Raw genomic sequence first — 15,785 nt, 5'->3', positions numbered from 1 at the left:
AATTGATTAATTATCATGAATTCGTGCATCTAAATCAATCCTTGAGGCTGCCTTGGCCATGGTTGTCCTTAAGGTGCGGTTTCATCTACCATAATAATTTTGGATCAATTCATACGCAAAGTTGTCTTGGTCTCTGTTATTAACTTAGGGCGGATATAATTCTGATAATTTGCATGCTAATAGGATGAGTGACGCCATGCCTTAGATCATGTTTCCGATTGACTCGTGTGCTAAAGTGTTTTCTTGTTTAATCTCTACGCAACGTGTCTTTAAATGAGTTAGCATTCATGTTTAGGATCAAGCGCAAAGATGGTTCTAAATACTTGAGGAGTCTTAACAGTTAGATAACCGCAAAGGCTCTAATTAGAATCGGAATTGGTTAGAGTCTAGGATAATTTGAACGTTGCTGCCCGGCCTTGCATGAAGTTGTTATGTGTTCTTGATGGTTTTTCGTGTTATGTGTTGCATGAGTATGTTGATCACTTGTATATAATAATCTTAGGTTTAATTTTCAGTAGATTATTTGTTAGAATTAATCAATCTCAAACCCCCCAATATTTCGATGTATATATGTGAATACTTGTTTATAAGTTGTTTGATTTCTCTTCTTTCGATCGCCCTTTGGTTTCCCCGGCTAGAACGATCCATACTTGTCCATATTACTACGATATAAAGCGCACGTGCGTAAGTACGCACGGAGCTCCGTTCGCCACCGTCCGGCGCCGATGACGGCGCGCTTCCACCCCAGCGGACTCCAACAGCGTCCCCGATCACTTTCTCTCCCCGGCGAGTCCGCCGAATTCCAGTTTTTCGGCGAGATCACCCAAAACTTCAAATAAAGTCGATATCGCCGGAAACTGGAATTCGGCGGCCTTGCCGGGGATCGCCGGGGAGGGAAAGTGATCGGGGACGCTGCTGGAGTCCGCTGGGGTTGAGGCGCGCCGTTGTCGACGCCGGACGGTGGCGAACGGAGCTTCGTGTGTACTACGGATGTGCGCTCCACATCGTTTCCGTATATATATATAATTTAGATATTATATAGATATTTTTTATTATAATTTAGATATTTTCTGATATTACATGTTTTTGTTGCTATGTTGCTAGATTGTGAGTTTACAGCTTTAGATCGTAATTTTTATTAGAATTAAATTCAGTTTACCCCCTAAATCTTTGTTGCCAAAATCAGTTTAGTTCTGCAACTTTTTTTTAAAATTAGTTCGCCCTTTCAACTTCCATAAACACATTAGTCGGGTCCAATTTTTGAATTCCTCTCGAAATATGACGTCACCAAAGTTGTTGGAACTGACAAGGGAACCCATCATTCAGCTTTAAAATAGCCAATTTGACAAAATATATTAAAGAAGATAAAAAAATACATCTATTTGGCAAAATGAATAAAAAACAATGAGGGAATTTCAGACATTTCGTTTAAAATGAGGGGATAAAGCTGAATTATGGGTCCCCTTGTTAGTTCCAACGGCTTCGGTGACGTCACATTTCGAGGGGAATCCAAAAATTGGACCGACTGATGTGTTTACAAAAGTTGAAGAGGCGCATTGATTTAAAAAAAAGTTACAGGACTGAACTGATTTTGACATTAAAGATTTGGGGGGTAAACTGAATTTTTTTTTATTATAAATATAATTAAATTATAAAGAAAAACTAAATGGACATTACGCTTTGAAGTTGATCCTGAACTGAAAATCTCATGTGTAGGCCTGACCATTCCTCTTCGATGTGACTATTAAGCAGATCATCTTTAACTTTCGTTTCAACTATAGGTTTCACGCACGCTTCTTTTGCCCTAATCGCTAAATAAGGCACGGTCAAGGTTTCCATTACTAGTAAACACTTGATACTTAAAGTCAATAATACAAAGATTTTGCAAACTGGTTAATCATAAATTCCTTTAAGGACTACTAATACCATTGTTATATGAATCGCAAGCAGTATCTTGAGGGCAGTACTAGGCTACTAACATCTTGTGTGCATGATACTAATGGTTTGCCCATTTATGGTGATAACTCATGCATCATTTGGTACATAATCAAGTGCATGCATTGGGTGTAAATGCATGGTTAAGCTCTGGTATTTATCTTTTAGTCTTCATCGGAGCTAACGAGGGTGACAGCTGGTTGACCCATGAATGAGCGTTGATGAAGTGTTGTAGATGCTTTCATTAATGTTATAAAATAGATGAAGTTTGTGTGGGCTTTGGTCTCATTTAGGACTTTTGGCTCATGTCGAACCTGCCTTGTATAGGCAAGTAAGGCTAGAAAACAACTCTTAAGATGTAGAAGGTAGGGGGTGTTGTGTTAAAGGGTGTGTATAACTATGGAGCATATTGATACCCTATGAGCATATATATGCAGGTCAAGTTTTTAATCTCTCTCTCTCTCTCTCTCAAAAATAGAGATCGAAAACAAATCAGAGAAATATCAACCCTCTTCTTGCCTAGATAGAGATCTCTCTGGATCTAGATTGATGGCTTCCGAGTTGTTTAGGGTTTTTTTTTTGATACGAACTAAAAACATTACCGAGCGCTTTAGCAACAGCTGCTGAGTATCCATCTTGCCACTCACGACCATTCGGGAGTTGGTGGCCTTCATTTGCAAAAGCATCTGCCACAAAGTTTGCCTCTCTGTATACATGGTTAAAGCAAACTGAGGAGAAAGAGGTAGCAATAGTCCGAATATCTTGGACAATCTTCTGCAATCTCCAAGGAGGGGATAATTTCCCATTGATGGCATCAATCACCAGCTTCGAGTCACCTTCCACTTGGACATTCATATAGCCTCGGTCTCTAGCTTTGACAAGATTATCTCTCAGAGCCGTGGCTTCAGCTGTTGGAATAGTAGTACTTCCTAAACCCTTTGCAGCAGCAAGAATCACGTTCCCATCACTGTTTCTAAAAACGAAACCTCCTACAGCTGATCTTCCTTGAACAGAACCATCAAAATTAATCTTGATGAAGTTGTTGTGAGGGGGTAGCCACCTTATGGTGGAAGGAGTGGTTTGAGAAATACCTCCCCCAACAACAGCCTTGTACAAGGCAGTTTCATTAAAATGAAAGGCAGCAGTTGCTACAACATTAGTAGCGGTGGTAATCACATCTCTGAATATGGTGTCATTTCTTGCTTTCCATATCTGCCAATATATGATAAGGACCTTTGCAAAAAGAAACTTATCATACGGTTGGTTAATAAACATTTCTCGAAGGACCTTTAAATATCCTTTGTGCCAGTCCATAGGAGCACTGATTCCTACAAGCCTGAAAACCTCAGTAGTGAAGTCACAATGACCAAATAGGTGATCAGCAGTTTCATTGTCGTTGTCACACAATGGACAGCTGTTATCATCAATATACCCAAATTTTGATAACCTATCTGTTGTTTTTAACCTGCCTCACAGTAATAACCATCCAAATAATTTAGCTTTAGGAGGGACATCCAGTTTCCATACCTTGTTAATAAGGTCACTTTGCTGATGTTTTTCCAAATTTTGATATTGAAGCCAAGATGCCGACTTGATGGAGAATCTGCCATCGGTTGCGGGGCCCCATATGCACTCATCACGTTGGTTAGAGACAGGAATTGGTATTCCAGTAATCTGCTTAACAGTTTCTTGATCGAGTACCTGTAACAGCTTCTGCATATTCCAACAACCATTAAAAATGTAATCAGCCACTGTTTCATTCAAATCAATAGCATTTCTATCATTAATTTGGATCAGATTCAAAAGGGGGAATTCATAAGCCTAGTTGAAAGTCCAAAACTTAATATTTTCACCATTTCCAACTATTCATCTCATCCCTTTAAGGATAAGATTCCTCGCATCAAGAATGCCTTTCCAGGCTAGAGAACCTGTTTGCTTCTTTTTTGCTTCGAAAAAAGAAACTTTTCTCAAGTATTTCTTCCTCAAGATTTGAGAGAGCCAATTCTCATGGTCATTTATTAGCTTCCAGGCTATTTTAGCAATTGCTGCATTGTTGAAGAAAGCAGAAGGTCTGATTCCCAAGCCTCCCACATTCTTTGGGGTGCAGATTTTCTCCCAGCTCACTGAAGGACACTGTGTGTTAGAACCCCAAAAGAAATTCCTAACCTGCTTGTCAATAGCTTTTGTAATCTTTTTAGAGCATTTAAAGCAAGACATTACATGATTAGACATTCCAGAGAGATTAGAATTAATAAGAGTAAGTCTACCTGCTCTGGACAATGTACCTTTTTTCCAACCAGCTAACTTATTTGAAATTTTCAAGAGCAGCTCCTTAGTATTAACAGGATCCTTCCAGAAAATAACATTATGGATACCTAAGTACCTGCCAATTGTACACTTTTGTTGGATATTGAGAATGTTCACAATCTCCAACTTGAGGGCATTAGAAGTTTTAGGCGAAAAATAAAGAGAAGATTTATGATAATTGATTTTCTGCCCAGAGGCCAAAGAGAATTTTGTTAGAACATCAGCTATGTTTCTAGCAGCTCTTTTAGTTGCTTTTCCAAAAATGAGGCAATCATCGGCAAACATTAAATTGGAAATTCTAAAACCTTGAGGTGAGGATAAGATGCCAACCTGAGCTTTGTGATTAGCAGCTAAAGCATTTAAATGTCTAATCAAAGGTTCCATAGCAAGAATAAAGATATAGGGGGAAAGAGGGTCACCTTGGCGAATACCTCTTGTAGGCTTGAACCAGCCTTCAGCACTGCCATTAATTAAAATTGAAAAGGATACAGAAGAAATACAGTCCATGATCAAATTAATCCAGTTGTGATGGAAGCCATATCTTTTAAGGCATTTGGCTATATAGTCCCAACACAAGTAGTCATAAGCCTTTTCCAAGTCAAGCTTCACAGTCATAGAGCCAGTTTGCCCTTTCTTCCTTTGGAAATTAGAAAAAAGTTCATGAGCAATCAAGATATTATCTTGTATAACTCTACTTGGAGCAAATGCGCCTTGATTCCTTGAAATGCATTTTTCCAATAAAGGTCTTAACCTTTTTACAATTATTTTTGTAATTATTTTGTAAGAGACATTACATAAACTAATTGGTCTAAAGTCGGTGACTTGTTCCGGGTTTTCATTTTTTGGGATCAAGACAATATTAGTATTGTTAATAAGATCTAGAGGCTTGTTCAATAAGAAAAACTCCTTTATCATAGGAATTATGATACCTTTGACATCATCCCAGTAATTTTGATAGAATACTGCATGTAAACCATCAGGCCTTGGTGCTTTAAGAGCCCCAATTGAATTTACAGCATCTCAAATTTCTTCTTCAGATACCTGTTTCATGAGCGACTCATTATCAGACTCATTAATACATGGGTTAATAATGTTAATGAAGTTGGAAGCAATATTGTCATTTGAGGCAGACTCTTTTTTTCTGAAATCTTCTCTTAAAATCCTTGATTAAAATATCAGAAATTTCCTCTCTTGAAGTTGCCCAGCCACCCACTTCATTCTTTAGTTTCACAATTTTGTTGCTTCTTTTCCTCATATTTGTCTGTGTTTGGAAGAACTTGGTGTTCCTATCTCCAAGGTTGAGCCAGTTAGGGTTGGTTCCTTCTCTATATTTGCTATGTTTCTTCTTGGGCTCTTATGTTCTCTGTCTCTCGCTTTCATTTTTTTTTTGTTCCTCTTACACCTTCTATGGTGGTATTAAACCTGTTCTTGTGGTGAATCTAGTGATTTTACTGCCGTATGTTCAGTCCTAGAGGAATTGGTTCCTTTTTCTTTATCCAAAAACATTTTTATATTGGGAAACCTTCATGATTCCTCTTACCCACTACCTCACACTAATTCCCCTCCATTACCAAATAAAGTCACCTCTCTAAATGAGATCGGCCACTTACCTAAAAACTTATGGGTGCTCAAGCGTGGGTGTTTCACCCCAGCTACCCCCCCCAAAAAAAATTCACTTATTGGTATTTTCTCTTTGTTACCGGTTTTTGTCTCTAATTTGGTGAGTTTGTTCCTTTTTTTTTTTTTTTTTTTTTTTCTTAAGTCTCTTTAGGGAGAAAGCTAATGTGTGGTGTTAGTTCCATTCTTTCATTAGCATTGGTTTTGACAATATTTTAGTATAGGAATTTTACTAGCAGCGGTTTCTCTGCCCTCATCCTTTTAAATCGGTTGCGACATCTTGGCTACTGGCTGCGACATCTAGAATTGCCAATGGAGATGTCATTTGTTTTGTTTCAAATTCAAATTTGACATGTGACGTGACATTGTCATTTTTGCAGAATTTGTCTCCAATGGATATGTATTTTTTGATAGGTCAAATAACAAAAATATGATCCTTATGTATCTAACTGTCGATGACTTCTCACTCCAAATCAAACAACCCAGATCAAACGTGCCCAGATCTCTCCACCTCTTCTTCTTCTTCTTCTATCCAAATACATTATCTTCTTTTCTCCAAATCAAACTTCTGCCCAATCTCGACTTCCTATTTCTTTTGATTTTCTACAAAAACAAACATCAGAAGCTTGGAGGAAAAGAAGAGAACATCTACATCTCAATTTCTGATGGCTGGGTAAGTTCTATGTACCCATGTTTGATTCAGTACTAATCTTCTGATTACAAACTCAATCTATTATTTAGATGAGATTTTGCTGAGGAAGTTGATTGTGATAGAGATGAGAAGATCAAACTTGATTTAGTGGGAAAGATAATGGATTTATAGCTATAGTCTTGGTTGGGTTAAATCGATTTGATTTAGGAAAGAAAGATGAGAACAGAGAAAGAGAACGAAGGGATTACAAAGAAAGAGCGAGAAAAAAAATTTGACAGTGGTTGAGAGCGTTGTCAAATTTGAAAGAGATGGGTTGTATGCCAACGTAGGTCCATGTAGGATTTGACATTTATGCTGGAGATGGTTGATTATGTCATTTCTTGCCGTTATAGTCTCCACCTGTCAAAAGACGTATCCACTCAAGATGCTCTTTGGCGGGCTAACTTTGTGAGTTCTTTAGGAGATGATGTAATCCATGTGGACTGAGCTGAGTGGTAACTTTCCTAAGTCTATTTGTATTTGGTCCTTCTTGGGCTCCTCCGTTGGGTTTATTCTTTTGGTAATCATTAATCAAGTTTTTAATTAACCTTTTTGAGATGAGGGTGTACGTACAAACTACAAAAAGTCTCTTGTCGGATACAAGGGCTTATGTTAGGTATAAATTTGAGTGCTCGAGTTGTGTATAAACTTGAGTGACATTTTGTATTTGTGTAATTTTCTCATGCTGAAGATGAAAACTCTACGATAAAATTGGCATAGATTTTGGTCCAATACTAGGTGTGGTTGTTTCTTATTTCCATCTCCATTACAAGTACTTCCATGGTGAGATTGATATCTTAACAGCTCTCAAAGTTCTCGCATTGATGATGATGAAATACTATTCTTCTTTTCAGTTATATTCCTTTTTCCGTTCAAACCTTTGACTGATTTTGTTGCTCGTTTTTAAGTCATGGTAGATGGAGAGATGGAGATTGATATGATTATGGGATCTACACATTTCAATCCACTCCCTTTCGATTTTAAGAAAGTGAAAAGTGAGTGGAGATAAGATATTATTAGAAAATTGAAAGGGAGTGTAGATTGTAATTCTTGAAGTGTGAATTAGTGTGAATTTCAGCTCCCTTGATTATTTGTGTTGATGTTGCACAAACACATTATTTGTCTTTGAAAATAATGAGAGGCGATAGGGTTGTTTAGCGCTAATTGTATCAACTTGTCCAACCATCTAGATAGAATTTTCTGAAAACCAATTAGACAGAACAAAATTCAAGACCGAATCGAATTTAGGAAGCATCTGTTCGGTTTGAATGTTCATTTTGAAAACCGAATTGAACCCCGTACCCCGTATCAATTTAGGCCGGTTTGGATTTTACAATTTGAAAATCGAACCAAATAGTTGATCTTGAATATCGGTTTGGCCCGATCTCGGTTTCTCACGTGAAAACACCCGGATTCACCATCATTATATTTGGAAGTTCTAAGTAGGCAAGTAGTTGGAAGTGAACCAATTGATCTCATCAAGGCCAAAAGATCAAGTATGCCAAACACTAGGCAACAAGATATAGGCGTATCCAATTAAAAACGTCAACATTTATACACCTTTTGGTCTTATTAACCAAAAGGCTTCGAATTTCAGAATTTCAAAAGCAGTGGCTGATCGAGAAGCACATGCAAGCTGTAAAGCCTTGACATATGGAAGTGGAATATAGTTGCTTCTGCTTGCTGCTAAAAGCTAAAGACACAGTTCCTTTTATAGGGTTTTTTTTCGAGTTTGAAACCGAATTTTGGAAGAGCCTTTCTTGGGTTTTCGATGATTGCAATTCAACTTGTCTGTGCTTTTCTGGGTTTTATTGACTCCAAATGGGAAACAAACAGCAAGAAAATAAGGAATTGTCGTTAGTAAAGAGACTGTTTGGCTGCAGTTGAGTGCAGCTAGCTTGGTGTTTGTGCAGTCCTTTTCATTCTGATCCGGATAATGCGTACGTGATTGAGATACAGTTGACGTACTAATATAGTAAAGCCTACGCAAGAATAGAGCTAGGTTTGTGATCGACTTCAGTTTGAACAGACTGTTCTTATGACTAGAGCATAAGCACGATCAGTAAAATTCTAGATGTTTGAATCGATTCTAGTATGAGTGTTACGATTTGGTATTGTGACTTCAAAGTTGATCGAGCACCTGTAGAAATAACAAATTACAAATCCAACATGAGCATGCAAGTCCTTTTCTCAATTCTCAGATTTATCGATTGCAGTCTGGTATTCTACTGGAACGTTAAAGTTTATAGTGAGAGGAAGAAAACCAGTTGCTTGTGATAATGATTGGTAGTGTTAAATATCTTGAAAGATCACGATGGGGATGAAGAAGTGAAAAGTAAAAGTAAACAGGTGCTGGATGGTGTAAGATTAAAGACGAGATTGCATGACCAACTTTGATGATGGAAAAACAAAGCAACAGCGTGTGATACTATTAGCCAGTCAAACAAGAAGATGAAAAGAAAGACTAAAGTGGAAATTTCCAATTATATTCCGGGTAGAATTATTCTGCTTTGTCGACCTATTGTGAAACCCATCTAGAAGCAAAACAAATATTCAAATTTGGGCATTATATAACCAAAATTTCAGGTTTGTGATGCTTTCAACTGTGTTTTCATTCGAGCTTTGGAAGAAAAATGGAGACTTATAGACTAACAGATTTACCTTATTTTAGTTTAGAGACTTTGAATGCTGAAGATGTGTAAAAAAAAACATGTGTATTTTCTCCTGCTATTTGGTGACCGGCAACGCCAAAATAATTTAAGGGTGCAATGATACGTTCAACAACTCGATAAAATATTGGAAATAGAAAACCTGGAAGATAGTTCGTTAAATATGAACCATAGGACTTGTTTCTTACACACCTGTGGTTACCAACCATGCTAATCTGGATGCCCGTGATGCCATTATGGCATTTGGCTACAATATAGCAGGAGGATGCCAGTAGATACTTTCAGCTAGTTCCAACTTGCAAATATATATCTTGTTTTGAACTGTTGATATAGTCATCTCAATCATATCTTGTTTCACAAGAAACCACATTACATGTAAAGATCAGAAACAACGCAACACTTATCTTTTGTCCCTTGTTTCTAGTATGACCAGTTTGGGAAGTGTTTCTGTGGGTCTTCTTCAAAGCAAACGAAAAACAAATTATGAACAACCATATGCATCTCCCCTGGAAACGTTTCTTGAATTACCGATCACACCCTAGAGTGTGGAACCGATATCAAAATCTCAAAAATGGGAAGAAAAAGATGGTTGCATTCTGCATTCAACAAGGCTTAAGTTCCTGATTTTGCTCAATCATTTAACAGGGCATATACATTTAGAGCTCAGCCCTGAACATAATTGTCTTGGATACTTACGGTGAGAGCAATGAGAGGAAAAAGCTTTCGGACAGCAGAGAATCGCTGCAAAGTAGTTCTACCAAGAAGCAGAACTAGAGCAGGATTCACACTGTTAGTTTCAACACCTGCACATATTAGAACAACCCACAAGACAGTTCGCAGCAGCATAGACATTGTTATAGAATCTCTTCAGAATCAATATTCTAAAATCTATAAAAGATTATCCTCATATGCCGGCGCCAAAATGCAATATCATATTCATAAGCAATGATGGAAATTCAATCATCTTAATATATTATCATCAATGAAGCATTATATCATTTACATCAATAACAGATGGACAGATGAAAAATAAAACCTACAGGGGGCACATCAGCAATGTACCCTTCATTGTTATATGACAATTGATAAAACATTAACAAATAAATGAATACACAGATATCAGGTAACAAAATCAAGAATAAATGAGATACCAACAACTCTACATCAATGTATAAATTGCAAGCCAGAAAGCTTACAGGTCCTTCATTCTATTCACTTGAATAATATTTATGCAGCAAACTGGATATCACTTGCATGCGAAATGGTATCATCTCTTTTTGAACATATAAATGACCTCTGTCCGAATGAATGATTTCGATTCAAATGAGGGACTTCTCTCCCATTACTAGGCGTTGACTGATTACTCCCTCGGCTAAAGTATCTTGCACTGCTAAATCTAGAAACCCGATTTACTGGCTTAGAATTGGGCTCGTGTCCATCTCCCTTACCCCGAAATTCAGACTCTTCATCAGTACCAGCCATAAGCTCCATCAAATTGCTACTAAACCCCAAATCAGAATAAACCCTCCTCGAATTCCTCATAGCTTGCCTAGCCAACTTAGCTTCCATGCTTTCAAAATGCTCTTCTCCGAACCCATGTGGCTTCAAATTCATCTGTGAAGCCCTTGATTCAACCGGTTGCCCCATGGTCTCCACCATCGTACATGGATTGTTAAAATTATTCCATGAATGCAGAGGGACCAATTTACTCAACCCAGTAAGCCAAACCACCACCTCCTTCATCGACGGCCTCCGCTCCCTACAAGACCTCACACATTTTGCTGCAATGACAGCCAGCTGCTTCCTCACAACAGGGTCTTTAGGAGGCACAATCCTAGGATCATAAACAGTAATTAGCTTCCCTCTCTTTATAAGCGGAATAGCCCAATCCACAATTGAAGGTGGCGAAAACCCGACATCAATAGCCTTCCTCCCACTTATAATCTCCAACAACAAAATCCCAAAACTAAACACATCAGTCTTAGTGCTCAAATTATCCGGGGTCACATAACAAGGATCCAAATACCCCATAGTTCCCGCCGGCGGGGTTGACCGGAGCTTATAGTCATCCAAATGGCACCTTAAAGCCAACCCAAAATCCCCCAACCGAGCATTGTAACTACGGTCAATAAGAACATTTGCAGACTTAATATCTCTATGAATTACAGGTGGGTTTGATGAATGTAAAGTGTCAATGGCCTTAGCAGTTTGCAAAGCTAATCTAATTCTCCTTCCCCAACTGGGAGGCTTATTGTTATTAGTACTAGAAGAATGTAAGACATCATAGAGAGTACCGTTGCTCATGAACTCCACCACCAACAGCCTATCTTTCGAGTCGTTGGAGAACCCAAGAAGATTGACAAGTCTTGGGCTATGAATCTTTGACAAGATCTCGATCTCGTTGTCGACCTCGTTGGTGGGTTCAGGCCCAGAAACCGAGGTGGGTCTGGGAAGTTGGCAGCGAGCACTGGAGGGTCTCTTGACGGCAACAAGGCGGCCACGGAGTACAGCTTTGTAGACATAGCCATGGCTGCCTCTGCCTAGAAGCTTCTGATCAGAGAAGCCATTGGTGGCAGCCACGAGATCACTGTAATCGAAGTGTTGGATCTTGATGGGTTTCTCATGGGATGATGATGATGCTGACGATGGGGTCTGGGAATTGGCGACGGAGATAGCAGATTCAGCTTTGCAAGAAAGGTACCCCATTTTTCTAATCTCAGAAGAAGAAAAAAGATTGTTACTTTGGAGTTTTGGGATTGAAGAACAGAAAAAGAAAATGTAAGAGAGAGTGTTGGGTGGTGTTTGAGGTGAGGTTAGGAGTTGCCACTAGCAAAATTGGTTGAGGAAGTTTTGGGTTTCTGTTGGTGGTGGTGTTCTACAAAGTAGACACTGTAAATAACTGGAGAGACTCAAAAACAGAGAGCCCACCTTCCTATTTTGGTATCCAGGAGAGTCCTCTACACATCAACACATGACACTGTATAAATGTAAAAGTGGTCCGTAAGTTGTGTAATTGTCAACTTATTCCTCTCTTCCTTCCTCTCATATTGTACTAAACTATTTAGGCTCATATATAGCTTTGAGGTGTTTATTATGCCATGTTTAGTTGGCTTAAACAAGTCCTCAACTAAGTTGGGGTGCTGACTTAACCCTCACTACAATGGGTAAGAGAGTTCGGAGTGATGATGCTCCTATGGAGGTAATCCCCTATGAGCCTTTCTTTTGTACCCGAGATGTATTTGGCTTTTAAGGATGGCAGGATCCAGATCTCGCCAGTGAAGAAGAAGAAACGTGGAAGACCTTTTGGCTCCAAGAACAAGAAGGAAATTATGGAGGTGCAGCCAGGGAAGGCAGGAGCTAACTCTGGGGACCCTAGGAAAGCTAAGAAGCGGAGTTTTGGTGCTCGCCATGTTCTTGAGATGGGAGAGAGCTCTGGTGGCTCTACAAGGATGGCGGATCAGTCTGGGGTGGTGATAGAAGCTATAGAGGATACTGCTGTCGCTGCCAATTCTAGTGATTCGGTGTTGGAGTCCGGGGAGATCCCTTCTGCGTAAGGTGATTCCGGTTTGGTTTAATAAGTTGGCAGGCGCTGACAGGTTCTAGTTCTTGTTACTTGGTTACTTTTGTGCTTCAAGGTTATGGTTTTCGACATTGGAATTGCTTAGCTTATAAGTAGTTTCACATAGTTCACTTTTTACGTAGTTCGCGAGGATGGATCGTGTTTATGTTATTTTCCTACATTTGATCAATATAGATTAATGTCCCCCTTTCAAAAAAAACTAAGTTGGAGTGCTCTTGGGTTTGGGCCAAGGCTGGCTTGGACTGGGCCTTGGATGGGGCTTTTAGGCCTTTCCAGCTTTGGGTCTGGTCTCATTGACCCAGGAGGTTTTTTGCATCTCTCGTTTATTTGCTTGTTGTGTCTGCTTGTTTTGTTTATCTGTGTTTGAATAATTTTGATCATTTGTGGTCATGCTTGGGCTGATTACAATGCCCCGTTGATATAGTGATGACGGTTTACACCCACAATTATCACGTATATTCACTAATCAGGAGGCGGAGTTGACTCGAGCTGTTGTTTTGCATGGGGTTAGAGCCGCTACCCATTGGGGATGCCGACGCTTTCTTACCAACTCTGTTGGCAGTTTGTCGGACGAGTCTTCTGGTCTTGATGATCATTTTCTTGTCTCATGGTGTACCAGAGATTTGGTAGCTCTTTTAGGAAGTAATTTTTCGGGCCTTTCGGTCTGAGATTTGTTATAAGTGGTCCGTTAGTGGCCTTGTTTGTATTATTCATACCGCTTATAACATCTTCCGTATGAATGATATTTCATTTGATCAAAAAAACAAACTTGTGGCCCTTATCATTAAGAGATGCTTTGATATTAGATGTTTTGATATCCCTCCTAAATCCAATCACTTAGTGCACAAGCATAGTATTAAAGGTATGCCTAGTTTATAAATGAGAACTGCTAAACTTAACACCCCCAAAATAATGTAACGATTAATAATGCAAGTTTACATTAATAACATTTTTGGCCCAAAAATATTTACATTAATAACTTTTTTATTTGCTTAATCTTGTCTCTAGAGAGGCAAATGAAGGTCACCAACTCCCTAACAGTTATGTGTGGCAAGATGGATACTAAATTTTTGCATTTAGAGTTTTGTTATTCGATAATCTAAACTCAAGTTGTCTGAGAGGATTTTTTTGGTAACCATTTAGTTTTCTTATAAAAAAAATATCAATATTTACAAAAGTGTTGTACCTTTGGACATGATTGCGGTTGGAGGTTTGGAGTTAGGCAAATGTTGGATCTCCAGTTTGGATTGAGGGATCTCTAGTTTGTGAATGAATGGTCGCCTGCTTCGTAGACAAATCTGGGAATGGACTCGTTTCTTGGGACGCTGCTTAAGTTTTCTCTTAAGTGGATTTCTAGCCATGTCCGCTACTATTAAATTTGATGGTAGAATTGGTAGCTGCTTGTAACAGCCTATATCATGTCTAAGTGGGTGTTCGCACAATGCCTTGGAGACTTGGACTTCCTTGTTGACTCCAGCCATTCTAGGTTAAAGTACAGTAAAACTAAATGTTATTCATTCATTTTTTTTTGAAAGGGTAAATTCCTCTTATGGTACCTGAGGTATGACCAATTGAACAGTTGGTACCTGACGTTTGAAAGAGGAACCCTCTCTTTATCTTTATTTGGTGTAACTACTAAAGCTGGATGAGAGGAAACTTTCATGTCTGATTTTGACTTTGGTACCTTGTTATGCTATGTTTGATAGTTTGGTACTTTTGTTAACTTTTCAACTAAAAATGAGGGCAAAATTGACATTCAGGTGCTATTCATAAATAAAACATAAAACTATATGTTTTGTGGTTTAATGAGTATTAGTCACAAATCTTCATCTATTATATAAGATTAATGTTTTGTTCTAAACTCAATCGATTTATTTTTAAGATGCACATAACTCAATTTTATATTAAGAAATTTAGTCGTTGTGATCTAAACACTTACCATACTATTTCATGGAGCTATATCTAATTAATCCACTGAAGGTAGTGTCATGGTTTAATGAATTTAGTCGTGGTGTTCAAATCACAAATACAATTTCTTAAACATATAATTAAATTAAGTAATATTCAATCTATGTAACCGAAAAACATTAATTCATGTTTATGTGCTCCCAAAAGACTAAGAAAATAATGAATATCCAATACTAATGGTCATCAACCCACAAAACTTATGTTTTTTTTTTCGTTTATATTTATAAATAGCACCTAAATGTCAATTTTGTCTTCATATGTAACTGAAAAGTTGACGAAAGTACCAAATTGAGCATAACTTGAGGTACCAAAGTGTCATCTTTTAAACGTCACGTACCAAATGTCTAATTGGCCATACCTCAACTACCATAGGAGGAATTTACCCTAATGGAAATAGTTCTAATTGACATAGGTAATACGACCGGTGAAACGTCTGGTCAAGCGAGAGATAAATCTTTTTTACAAGCTAAGAGAGCCCTTATTCGACTCAAACTAAATGCTAAAAAACTAAAGTCCAAAAAGGCAGACAATCCAACACTACTACTAACAAAACCTATAAAATTCTCTACTAAAGTCCAAAAAGGCGGACAATCCTGAAGAGTATGACGCCTAAGACCTCCATTGGTGTACATTTCCACTCAACAGATCATTGAACAGTTTCAAACTAGCAGCCATATAGGTTAGAGATGTCACTCCCAAAAAAGCCTAATCACAAACTTAGCCTACATGGGAAAAGAAGGAGAAAATTAAAACCCAAAGCCCAATCACACCAGCCCACACAATTGCAGCCCAGTAAGCCATGGCCTAAAGCCCAACCTTTACCTCCTCTAGCCCAGTTAGCCCAAACTGAGATGACTGTCGTCGGAGCCTCGGACCACCAAATCAGTCTGATGGTCGTCCAAACCCGAGGCTCATGATGTCGCCGTCGCAAAGAACCCCCTAAGTCGCTACAAAGAACTCCCAAGCAGAATTCGACTACCATCTCCTCAAACCCAGGAAACAAAGGCCGACTACCTCC

The 15,785-nt window shown here is 38.6% G+C and overlaps 2 protein-coding genes across 2 annotated transcripts; both read right to left on the bottom strand.

Annotated features, from left to right (window-relative positions):
- Nucleotides 1–1,243: 1,243 nt before the first annotated feature.
- LOC101309181 (putative ribonuclease H protein At1g65750-like) lies at nucleotides 1,244–10,071 on the bottom strand. Its single transcript, XM_004305358.1, has 4 exons — nucleotides 9,916–10,071; nucleotides 3,527–3,648; nucleotides 2,538–3,400; nucleotides 1,244–1,302 (listed from the first exon to the last, which is right to left on the bottom strand). Exons 1-4 carry the CDS (start codon nucleotides 10,069–10,071, stop codon nucleotides 1,244–1,246), a joined length of 1,200 nt encoding a protein of 399 aa, XP_004305406.1.
- A 228-nt stretch (nucleotides 10,072–10,299) lies between these two features.
- On the bottom strand, nucleotides 10,300–12,056 carry LOC101300643 (serine/threonine-protein kinase-like protein At3g51990-like). The gene has a single exon (XM_004303041.1). It carries the CDS (start codon nucleotides 11,923–11,925, stop codon nucleotides 10,447–10,449), a length of 1,479 nt encoding a protein of 492 aa, XP_004303089.1. The 5' UTR covers nucleotides 11,926–12,056; the 3' UTR covers nucleotides 10,300–10,446.
- Nucleotides 12,057–15,785: the final 3,729 nt, after the last annotated feature.

Source organism: Fragaria vesca, linkage group LG6 (genome assembly GCF_000184155.1).
Source record: "Fragaria vesca subsp. vesca linkage group LG6, FraVesHawaii_1.0, whole genome shotgun sequence".
Lineage (NCBI taxonomy): Eukaryota > Viridiplantae > Streptophyta > Magnoliopsida > Rosales > Rosaceae > Fragaria > Fragaria vesca.
This window is presented reverse-complemented; position numbering and strand designations above follow the sequence as displayed.